Consider the following 12,748-nt stretch of genomic DNA (forward strand, 5'->3'; position numbering starts at 1 on the left):
CTTCAGCCAAAGGGTGGTGAATCTGTGGAACTCATTGCCACAGAGGGCTGTGGAGGCGAGGTCATTGCGTGTCATTAAGACAGAGAGAGGCCCTTGATCAATAAGGGGATCAAGGGTTATGGGGAGATGGCAGGAGAATGGGTATGAGAATCATGTCAGCCATGACTGAATGGCAGAGCAGACTAGATGGGACAAATGGCCTAATTCTGCACCTATACCTTACGGACTTGAATGGAAACTTGATATTCAAGTAAATTGCAACATATGAAATCATGGAATTATCTTAACTATTTCATTAAAAAAAACGTGATATTCATTACTGCACAAAAAGTTACCTTATTTTCTCCTGATGGCATTTTTTCATAGATTTCCTTAAGTTTGTCATAATGTGGTCGAAGAAATTTAAGTGGCTTTGGGACAGATGTCATAGAGGTGGTGGATGAACGAATCTGCCTCCTAAGTTCCTCCAGAGCAGCCCGATAAAGTTTTGTGTCCGATTCCTGGAAGGAAGTTAAATTTCCCAGATTTAGAAGCATGAGGGATGTAACAAAATGTTCTTTTGAACTATTATTTAGTTTCACGCAAATAGACTTCAATCTCAAGTTGCAAAGTTTAATGGTAAAGCAGAGAAAATACCAAACTTTTACAGTAACCAGAGCACCTGGAAACATTTAAGATAATGACATAGGAATGCATTTAAGAGGACCACTCGGTAAATTTTTCTTTTGCAAATTTCAGCTAAAATACAGGACTACTACAGGTCTTTGCATACTTGTCTGAAATATTCAAAAACTTCACCTTTTGAGATACAATAGGAAATGTGGACACACACTTCACTGTTAGGGAACAAATCTCACAAAGGAAGCAAATGTAAAAGGGACTTACACTCAGCCTTTCCACAAGCATCTCTAGTTCTTCCTGTAACTGCTTATCTTCGTCAGACTGAAAAGAAATTAAATCAAAGATGGGAAGTTGGCGTGCAAATACTTTTATAGAACAAGGCAACAGTTTACCTATTAATTACCAGGCTTTTGATTCATTTTGAAGAAACAACATATAATTTATAGATTACACAGGAAAAACTAAATTCACATTGAATCTTCCTAACCCCACAGCATACCTATTCTAATAGACATATTCTAAATGGTAGCAAATTAAAGAGATAGATACAGTGACGTTTTATCCTATTTTTGAAGAGCTGGAGTTTAAAACAAAATGTAGCACATGTTCTTAAAGCTGATTTGTAATATCGCGTTTACACTAAACAACTGAAATCCAATGAGGAATACTTTAAACAAGATTGAGTACTTCTTATTTGCTAGAACTCTTCCATTCCCACACATTTCTCCCTGAAAAAATTAAACGTAACAAAAAAACATTATTTCAAAAGTTTAAGACATTCCCCTTTGATGTTACTTTAACCCCTATCCATTTTGCTTTTTCACTCAATTTGATGGTCACCAGACAGCTCTATATTTCTTTACTGCTTTTTATGGAAGTAATATTACTCGTCAGATGTCCTGCAAGAGGTTCTGGCCTGTTCTCTCGTATGGCCTTGGATTGCACATCAGCGACTTGCATTTTGGATCAGCCTGAAGACCGGAGGGTTTTTGCAAACTGTCAGTGGTTCACCGACCACCAGAAGACCAGTGCACAATCAGAATCTTTAATAATTTTAAAAGCCACGGTATACAACATGTCATTCTTTTCTCCACAATGAGGCATGGTTGTGATGCTGGTCAACACCACAGTGGCCATCAATTCAAAAAGTTCAAATCTATGCCAAGATATGAAACTGAGTTTAAGAAATATGATAAGATGCTGTAATTACTCAACTGGTTCATTTCTGTCATCCCTACCTAGTATTGCCTATACGTCTCTCATTATCTGGATGAGATCAACCAGGGCTGGACACTAAATCCTTGCCAGTGTAGAAAAAGAATCATTGTAACAAATATCAACCCCAAACTTAAGTATTTCACCCACTGGTATCTCAACGCAATTTTTTTTTTGCAGAAACTGATCTTCGATGCACTTATTTTACTTTGGGACATGTGGAAGAGCATCAGGTTAACACACTGATGAATTTCAATGAATAAAACATTGCACCACATTGTAATGAAATGTCAGTACATTGCTCAGCTTATTAAAGATTTAAAAACGACATGATCTGGAAAGAATATTTATAGTTAACACCTTATGAAACATCCAGTTTCAGTGCCCCATTAGCATTCAAACATCGATGGGCCACAATTTAAAATAACATCAGTTATTTCATTTTTCAAGGGGAAAATGGGATACTAAGAGGATTTTTTTTATTACTTGTCTCAAAATTCTAAGAGCAATGGCAAACTAGATTAGATTAAGCTACTCAAAAACCAAAATTCCACAAATCAGCTAATTGTGGGGTAACTGATTTATTAAGCTTGAGGTGGATGTATGAAGCTTGTGGTGGATGTATGAAACATGTACTGTCACCTGAATGGCAAAAAACATCCAGGAATATTAAGTAGGGTCTTTCCTATAGGTGCTGCCTTTAAGTCATTGTTCAGCCACAACTTATTTAGGAATCAAAATCATACAGCACAGAAAGATGCCATTCAATAATCATGGTTGTGCTAGCTATCAAGTACTGGCTTTTTGAAAGAGGCCTGTGCTTAACCCCCTCTCCACTCACATTGTCTATACTTTTAAAACTTGATTACCTGTAAAGACCCACATTCCAACCATTATTTGTAAATTGAGTTGTGTCTATATATACCCTGTTTGTGAACACAACTCCCACTCACCCGATGAAGGGGCAGTGCTCCAAAAGTTTGTGCTACTGAATAATCCTGTTGGATTCTAACCTCATGTTGTGGGGCTTCTTACTATTTTTGAAAGAGCTATCCAATTTAGTCTCACCGCCCAGGTTTTCCCTCCAGAAATTTTCCGACAGAATCAGATTCCACCTTTTCGTGGAGTGTTTTTTAAATCTTAACACCCCGTAAGAAAAAAAAACTCACTTCTCTCATTCTTTTGACAATTATTTTAAAACTATGATCTTTGTTTACCAATTCAATCATGAGGTCAACAGATTCACCCCACCTCCTTGATCAAAACCCTCTATTATGTTGCCCATTAACCTGCTGCATTGAGAACAAAGCCAGCTTCTCCAACTTTTCCAAATAACCAAAATCGTTCACCCTTATCATCAGCCTGGTAAACCTCTTGTATCCAGTCTACAAGGCCTTCGGATCTTTCCTAAAATGTGATGCCCAAAACTGTAAACAATAGTTATGCTGCAAATAGTTATTTATGAAAATTCAGATGACTTTGTTTTCGTTTTCAATATTTTTATAAAAACAAGCACCTCTCACACTTTCAAAGATTCATGGATATGCACCTCTTTAGTCTCTCTGCTCTTGGATCACCTCAAAATAGTCCCAGAGCATACTATGTCTCTATGCTGTTTCTCCCATATATGCAATAAATTACATCCACCGTGCCATCCTTGTTTATTTCACTGGTTTCCATATGTTCTCCTGGAGTGTGCCACTGTGCATCTCAATATTAACTATATTACTGAGTTTAATATCATCCATAAAATTCAATATTTCATAATCAGAAAAATACTGCTACTCATGGTCTGTTTTTCAGGATGGTGATGGGAGAAACTTGTGGCAATGAACCAAAGCTTCTTTTACATTGTCATGCAACATAAAAACAGTTTAATTGTATTACATGATCTATTTCACCTCTAAGCAGCAGTTCCCACACTGAGAAGCTTGGACGTGAGAAACAGCAATTGCAAACATCCCCTCCCTTACGCCTTGTCCAATATGTCGCAAGTATAGGATCGTTCTCTTCTCAAGGCCATTTAAAAATGTTGCCTGCCGGGCCACAGCTACACATTTGTTTGAGCTGTCATAGTTGCTATGTCTCCCACTGGTGCACCCAAACATGTGGGAGAGATGTGGTCGGGAGAGGGAGAAAAAGCACCATAAGATACAAAGAGGAGCTGTACACAGCTTCTGTCATTAACGAGAGCGCGCTTGGCTGAAACTGCAATGACCAACAAGAGCATATTATGTCTATAATAGCAAAATACTGTGCATGCTAGAATCTGAAACAAAAACAGAAAAGGCTGGAAAACGTCAACAGATCTGACAACATCTGTGCAGAGAAAATAGAGCCAATGTTTTGAGTCCGTATGACCCTTCATCAGAGAGGGGTCATCCAGATTCAAACATAAGCTCTATTCTTTCTCCACAGATGCTGTCAGACCTGCTGACATTTTCCGTTTTTGTTATAGCATATTAATGTCTGTTGTCTATTCAGAAGCACGCCATTTTCCCTGGTGTGGGGGCGGGGGGTGGGGGTAGCATGTCTCCACATTCAGTTCCTCATTGCCCTTGAAATTTAAGTCTTTTTTTCCCCAAAGCTGTTGTGCGCGCAACAGAATCCACAGTGTAACTGCAGCCTTTGGGATTATATCAGTGTCATTTGAAATCCTCAGCAGAAAGTTAAAAGTTTATTTGACTCAAATCACATTAATTCAACAATGCTAAAATGGTCTTTAGGGAAACTTGGTGTGACACTGCTACAGATCAGTAATGCTGACTGTAAGGACAAACGTCAATAATATCTGTTGCTGCCCAGCTCATGAGAGAGAGCAGCTCGGATTAAATAATGTACTCCTGGGACTGTAAAATAACATTTTTATAAAGCATGTTAAACACAGATTTTTCAAATTTATATGATGTATTCTGTATTAATCTATAACACACACAAACCAATTATACACAATTTTTTTTTTGTTTGGTTTTTGTAGGCATCTGAGATCATGTTAGTTTTCAAGTGTTAAAATGAGGTCATATTGGAAAATAGCTTGAGAAGCACAGCTTTAAAGAATATTGTTAAAGTGATTATTCCTACAACCGCATCTTCAAACTCAGTGGCCTGGGGCTTGACTCCTCCCTCTTCGACCAGATTCTGACTTCCTAACCCACTGACCACAATCAGAAAGGATAGGCAACAATATCTCCTCCATGATCATCCTCAACATTGGTGCCACTCAAGGCTGTGTCTTGAGCCCCTTACTATACTCCTTATACACCTGTGACTGTGTGGCCAAATTCTCTTTCAACTCAATTTTCAAGTTTGCTGATGACACCATCATAGTGGGTCAGATCTCAAACAATGATGAGACACAGTACAGGAAAGAGATAAACAATTTGGTGAACTGGTGCAACGGTAATAATCTCTCTCTCAATGTCAACAAAATGAAGGAGATAGTCATCAATTTCAGGAAGCACAGTGGAGGACATGCTCCTGTCTACATCAATGGGAACGAAGTGGAAATGGTCAAGAGCTACAAGTTTTTAGGTGTCCAGATCACCAACAATCTGTCCTGGTCTGTCCATGATGTGGATGTGCTGGCGTTGGACTGGGGTAAACACAGTAAAAAGTCTGACAACACCAGGTTTTAGTCCAACCGATTTATTTGATAGTAAACGCACAAGCTTTCGAGGTTTCCCTCTTCGTCAGGTGAATGGAGAGTTCTGGCCTCAGACAGAGCATATAAAGCACAGACAGTTTAGAGATTACTGATTAGAATGCGAATCTTTACACCTAACCTGCTGTTCGAGTCCTAAAGTGGCCGACAATGTGAGTGGAAGGAGCACTGATCACAGGTTAAAGAGATGTGTATTGTCTCCAGACAGCACAGTGAGTGAGGTTTTGCAAACCCAGATAAGTCACGGGGGTTACAGATAGTGTGACATGAACCCAAGATCCCTGACGGTCTCAACAGGGATCTTGGGTTCATGTCACACTATCTGTAACCCCCGTGACTTGCCTGGGTTTGCAAAACCTCACTCACTGTGCTGTCTGGAGACAATACGCATCTCTTTAACCTGTGATCAGTGCTCTTTCCACTCACATTGTCAGCCACTTTAGGACTCGAACAGCAGGTTAGGGGTAAAGATTCACATTCTAATCAGTAATCTCTAAACTGTCTGTGCTTTATATGCTCTGTCTGAGGCCAGAACTCTCCATTCACCTGACGAAGAGGGAAACCTCGAAAGCTTGTGCGTTTACTATCAAATAAATCGGTTGGACTAAAACCTGGTGTTGTCAGACTTTTTACTGGTCTGTCCATGTCAACGTTATTGTTAAGAAAACCCACCAATGCCTCTACTTTTTCAGAAGACTAAGGGAATTTGGCACATCCACGACGACTCTCACCAACCTTTCCGGATGTACTATAGAAAGCGTTCTTTCTGGTTGTATCACAGCTTGCTATGGCACCTGCTCTGTCCAAGGCCATAAGAAACAAGGAGTCATGAATGAAGTCCAGTCCATCACTAAAACCAGCCTCCCACCCACAGACTCCATCTACACTTGCCTTAGAAAAGCAGTAAGCATAATTAAGGGCCCCACACATACTCTCTTCCACCTTCTTTCTTTGGCAGAAGGTACAAAAGCCTGAGACATGTATCAACCAACTCAAGGACAGCTTCTTCCCTGTTGTCATCAGACTTTTGAATGGATCTGCCTCGTATTAAGTTGATTCTTATTTACACCTTAGCTATGACTGTAACACTATATTCAGCATTCTCTTCTTTCCTTTTCTATGTGTAGTATGTTTTGTCTGTATAACACACAAGAAACAATACTTTTCACTGTATACTAATATATGTAACAATAATAAATCAAATCAAATATATTACCTAATACCCCTATGGCAATTTGTCCCAACCACCAGAGCTATTTACCTTATTTAAACCAAGATGCTCATAATAACTATGCACAAGACACCTTAATGAAACATTTTCGTCAAACAGATTTAATGCTCAGTGGAAATAAACCACTGTAGCATAAATAAACAACTGAGACACTAACGGGGAAAAGCCCTCATGAACTTCCTATTCATATATTTAAACGCTGCTTTGGATTTCAAATTCATATCGTCACACACAAGCATTAAAATCGCCTTCATCCGGCTGCAGAGTTTACATTCATCGGAGTTAAAAACATTATTTAAGATAACTTAGAAAGAGGGTGTTTCAAGGTACCAAAAATTAGGTAGGGATATTTAAAAGCCAATTTTACGCCTCCCGGAAGGCCAGTGGGGCAACAGAGCTGGAGTGGTTCAAACACTCCACACATTATCAATAAACAACTTGCTTGGTTAGAGACAAACTCCAAGGTATTTCATTCTTTAAGGAAACATACCACATGCTGAGAGCGTTAGCGCCGGAACCATTCTCAGCATAAATCGCTAGCCCGGCGATTCAGGACCATGTTTAATGAAGGCGGTCATTAATGGGCTGGGAGTCACGGCTTTAACTAGGAGCGGCCTAGTTTGTGCTGGGAGGCCGATGCCGGCTCGGCAGCCAGGCAGGAAGTTTGTTGGTGAGGGTGGGCTAGTTGGCAGGAGCGGGGGGCGGGGGGAGATGAAGAGAAGGTTGTTTAATGGGGCTGAAGATTGGGAGAGAAGGCCTCAGCCTGGCTGAGTGACTCTGCAGGAACCGGCTTTGGCGCTGTTTTTACCCGGCCGCAACATGGCCGAGGCGGAGCCGCCGGCAGGATGACCTTACCAGCTCCTGCTCCTTGTCCTCATTCTCCTTCTTGTCCTTGCCGCCACTCCCCGCCGCCGCTTTCTCCTCGCCTTTCCGCGGCACCGCCGCCTGCTGCTGCTGTCCTTTCTTCGAGTCCTCCATCACCGCGCGCAGCTCCCACACTGCGGAATGCCGGGTAACCGCTCCCCGCGCCGACGTCACCACTACGGCGGCCGGGTCGGGCCGGGCCAGGAGGAGAATGCGTTTTCACAACAGGCCAACTGCCAACCGCTTGTTCAAAACAACGACAACTTAACCAGCTCTGACCAATTCTCTAGTCTCTCTCCACAGATGCTGTCAGACCTGCTGAGATTCTCCAGCATTTTTCCAGGGTTCTATTTGTTTCAGATTCCACTGGAAGTGGTACTGCAGTGTTTTATCTTTAACAACTTCTTTTTCAAACCTTTCTAAAAAAAAATTTTTATTTCGTCCAAAAAAGACCAAATTCTGAATGAATCCAATTCATGGGGCAGGATTCTCCAACTGCACTCGCCTCAAAACCGGAGAATCCTGCCCAAGGTCAATGGATCTTTACAATGTCTGCCCACACCCACTTCCCGCCTGCTACAATTCCCATGGTGGGCAGGATGGGAGAATTCTGGCCATGCTCCCCACTATAGGGTACAAACAAGATCCAAGCTGATATGATGAGGCATTGCACCCCATTCTGGGCTTGATCCAAACTGATAGGATGTGGCATTGCACCCCATTCTTGGCTCGATCCGACACTTCATCCTAGCCCATAGGCCAAGATGGCTTTGAAAAATTTCATCAGGTGATGCCTTGGTTGAACCTCATCGGCAACCCCGATCATTAACTCTACCCTAGCTTGGAAAATCAACCTGCCTGTGACAATGCCCTGAAAGCAATGTGGTGCTGCCTGCGAAGTCTGGCACTGATTCCTGTGAACGCTGCATGATACAAAGAAGGAGAAATAGCTTCAAATTGACGAGTGATAGGCAGATTGTCAGGTGCAAGTTGCTTAGGTATCGTTGTGAAACATGTCACTCTAATTGGATGTCAGTGTGCCTGGATGATCCAGTGTGAGGGAATGATTCTGGAGAGGAGTCCTTTTAATGAGATGCAAATATTTTGAAATGGTGTTTATAACAGACCACAGTGAGAAACACAGCATGCCATTTGAGAGCTGGAGCGCACAATTGTGACATAGTTTTACATCAATGTAAAACCAATATTTTAGCCTTTCCATGCCCACCGTGAAAGGGAGGGGAAAATTCCAGCCTTGATGCTGAGTCAGATGTTGTGGCTTCAAGCTGTACTCTAGGAATTTGAATCAATATTTAAAGGCGACATTGTGGAAATGCTGCACTAACCAGCGTGCCATCCTTTGAGTGAGTGGGCATAGTGCATTCTACACTACAAAATCAAAAAAAGGGTTGATGCTGGAAATCTGAAATAAACACAGAAAATGCTGGAAATACACAGAGGGTCTTCCAGCATCTGAGGAGAGAAGAAACCGAGTTATCAGACAGAATCCTGTGCTTTCACTACTGGGGAGCTTGGCAGCAGATATGGAATATAATTAGGGAGGATGGTGGCATACCAGATCCCTACCTTCTTCCCTCTTCTGCAAGAATTAAATTCTAGATGGGAAAGGCTATAGTCAGCCTTTCAACCCTGCTGTGTTTTGAGGCCCTTAAATGGCCAATAAATGACCACTCATCCTGTCACTATTGGTATTGACCCAGTGGTGGATGGACCCATCGACACACAGCATACACGACCGGTTTGTTGTCTCTGGTGGGGGGCATTGTCCCTCAGTCAAAGACACTCAGTGCCTGATTGAGGATCTGGATATGAAGAAGTGGAAAGGAGCTGCCAGAAGCAATCGCTTGCCTTTGTTGCAAAACCCAACACCTTTTTCCCAGTGAACCCCACCCCACGAAATAACTCCCACTACCACCATCACCACCGTCAACATTACCTACCTGCAGCTTGGGTTGCTCCACGGCCCTGGGAATGGACTGCCTATCATTGAGTCATAGAGTTATAGAAGTTTACAGCATGGAAACAGGCCTTTCGGCCCAACTTGTCCATGCCATCCTTTTCTTAGAAACCCCTAAGCTAATCTCAATTGCCCACATTTGGCCCATATGCCTCTATACCCATTGAACACATGTAACTATCTAAATGCTTTTTAAAAGACAAAATTGTGCCTGCCTCTGCTACTTTCACACATCTGTGTGAAAGAATCGCCCCTCTGGACACTATTGTATCTCTCCCCTTTCACCTTAAACTTATGCCTTCTAATTTTAGACTCCCCTATCTTTGGGAAAAGATATTGAATATCTATCTGATCTGTGCCCCTCATAAGAACATAAGAACATAAGAAACAGGAGCAGGAGTAGGCCATCTAGCCCTTTGAGCCTTCCCCCGCCATTCAATAAGATCATGGCTGATCTGTCGTGGCTCAGTTCCACATTCCCGCCCTCTCCCCATAACCCTTAATCCCCTCGCTTATCAAAAACCCATCAACCCGCGTCTTAAAAATATTTAGCGAGGCAGCCTCCACCACCTCAACGGCAGAGAATTCCAGAGATTCACCACCCTTTGAGTGAAGAAGTTCCTCCTCAACTCCGTTCTAAACCGCCCCCCCTTTATCTTAAGGCTGTGCCCCCTAGTCCTACTGTCCTTTCTGAGCGGGAAGAGTCTCTCCACCTCTATCCTATCCATCCCATTCATCATCTTATACGTCTCAATGAGATCTCCCCTCATTCTTCTAAACTCTAATGAGTACAAGCCTAGTTTATTCAGCCTCTCCTCATAGCTCAACCCCCTCAACTCCAGTATCAGCCTAGTAAACCTCCTCTGCACTCCCTCCAAGGCCAAAATATCCTTGCGTAAGCGCGGCGACCAAAACTGCACACAGTACTCCAGCTGCGGCCTCACCAATGCCCTATACAGCTGCAGCAAGACCTCCCTACTTTTATATTCAATCCCCCTCGCTATGAAGGCCAGCATCCCATTTGCCTTCCTGACCACCTGCTGCACCTGCAGGCTGGGTTTTTGCGACTCATGCACAAGGACCCCGAGGTCCCTCTGCACTGTCGCCTGCTGCAGTTTTTCACCACGTAAGTAATAGTCCTTCCTACCATTACTCCTACCAAAGTGGACCATCTCGCACTTGCCAACATTAAATTCCATTTGCCAGTTCCTGGCCCATTCGCCCAGCCTATCTAGATCCTTCTGCAGACTCTCCACACCCTTCACGCAATTTGCCGTTCCACCAATCTTGGTGTCATCAGCAAATTTCGACACCATACACTTGGTTCCCTCCTCTAGATCATCTATATAAATGGTAAATAGCTCATTATTGCCCTTGATAGGATCACCCCTCAGCCTGCTACGCTCCAGAGAGAAAAGTCCCAGTTTTTCCAGCTAACTCAATCCATCAAGTCCCGGTAGCGTCCTAGTAAATTTTTCCTGCACTCTTTCTGGTGTAATAATATCCTTTCTATAATAGGGTGGCCAGAATTGCACACAGTATTCCAAGTTTGGCCTTACCAATGTCTTGTACAACTTCAACAAGACGTTCCAACTCCTGTATTCAATGTTCTGACCAATGAAACCAAGCATGCCGAATGCCTTCTTCACCACTCTGTCCACCTGTGACTCCACTTTCAAGGAGTTATGAACATGTATCCCTAGATCTCTTTGTTCTGTAACTCTCCCCAGTGCCCTACCATTAACTGAGTAAGTCCTGCCCTGTTTCAATCTACTAAAATGCGTCACCTTGCATTTATCTACATTAAACTCCTTCTGGCAAAAGCCATTGTCTCCTTGATGACGCTGCTGAGCACAAGAACTACCAACCTCTAATGGGCTGGTAGTGCTTGGTAGGTGAGGCTTTAGTTTACAGCGTTTTGATTCCAGGGGAAGGCCCACTGTTAGCCTTGCCAATGCCTGATCTGCTTGTGATTTGACTTGCCTTACTGAAATGAGGCAGCACAAATTCCACTATTTAAGAAAGGAGGGAGAGAAAAAGTGAGGATCTACTGACCTGTCAGATTCTAGCAATTCTACTGCTACTGATGCCAGTCTATCATGAAAGATGTAATAACTGGACCCTTAGAAAATAATGGTAGGGTTGGGCAGAGACAATATGACTTTAAGAAAGGAAAATAATTTTTGACAGATCTGCTGGAGATTTTGGAAGATGTAACTAGCGGAGTAGATAAGGGAGAACCAGTGGATATGGTGTATTTGAAATGTCAGAAGGCATTTCAATAAGGATCCACTCAAACGGTTAACAAACACAATTAGAACACCTGGTGTCGGAGGTAATATACTGGCATAGATTGAGAATTGGTTAATTGAATAAATTGATGAATTGAATAAAAAACAGGGCAACAATAAATGGGTCATTCTAAGGTTGGCAAGCTGTGACTAGTAGGGTATTGCAAGAATCAGTGCTTAGGCCCAGTGATTCACAGTCCATGCTGACAATTTGGTTGTGGGGATCAAATGTAATATTTCCACGTTTTCTGATGATACAAAACTAGGTGGGAATGTGAGTTTTAAGGAGGTTCCATGAGGCTTGAAAGAATTTAGATGGGGTAAATGAATGGGCAAGAACATGGCAGATGGACTATAATGTGGCATAATGTGAAGTTATCCTCATTGGTGTGTAAAACAGAATGCAGAGTATTTCCTGACCGGTGAGAGATTGCGAAATGTTGACATTCAAAGGCACCTAAGCACCCTGTTCATATGGCAGTAAAAGTTCACATGGAAGTGCAGCATGCAATTAGAAAGGCAAGTGGTATGTTGCTCTTTATTGTAAGAGAATTTGAATAGAGGAGTAATGATGTCTTGCTGCAATTGATTTGATTTGATTTAATATTGTCACATATATTAGCATACAGTGAAAAGTATTGTTTCTTGCGTGCTATAGAGACAGAGTATACCGTTCACAGAGAGGAAAATGAAAGAGTGCAGAATGTGGTGTTACAGTCATAATTAGGCTGCAGAGAAAGATCAACTTAATGCAAGGTAGATCCATTCAAAAGTCTGATGCAGCAGGGAAGAAGCTGTTCTTATGTCGTTTGGTGGGTGACCTCAGACTTTTATATCTTTTTCCTCTTGGAAGAAGCTGGAAGAGAGAATGTCCAGGTGCATGCGAT

The 12,748-nt window shown here is 42.2% G+C and overlaps 1 protein-coding gene across 1 annotated transcript in view; it reads right to left on the reverse strand.

Annotated features, from left to right (window-relative positions):
• psmd2 (proteasome 26S subunit ubiquitin receptor, non-ATPase 2) overlaps nucleotides 1–7,734 on the reverse strand; it is a 45,031-nt gene extending 37,297 nt beyond the window's left edge. Inside the window, exons 1-3 of the mRNA XM_080185708.1 lie at nucleotides 7,584–7,734; nucleotides 886–942; nucleotides 336–500 (exon numbers count right to left, since the gene is read on the reverse strand). Coding sequence (XP_080041834.1) covers nucleotides 336–500; nucleotides 886–942; nucleotides 7,584–7,706 — 345 coding nt within the window. The 5' untranslated portion in view covers nucleotides 7,707–7,734. The remainder of the gene's footprint in view (nucleotides 1–335; nucleotides 501–885; nucleotides 943–7,583) is intronic.
• Nucleotides 7,735–12,748: the final 5,014 nt, after the last annotated feature.

The sequence above is a fragment of the Carcharhinus amblyrhynchos genome, chromosome 3, assembly GCF_965287045.1.
Source record: "Carcharhinus amblyrhynchos chromosome 3, sCarAmb.v2.hapA, whole genome shotgun sequence".
Lineage (NCBI taxonomy): Eukaryota > Metazoa > Chordata > Chondrichthyes > Carcharhiniformes > Carcharhinidae > Carcharhinus > Carcharhinus amblyrhynchos.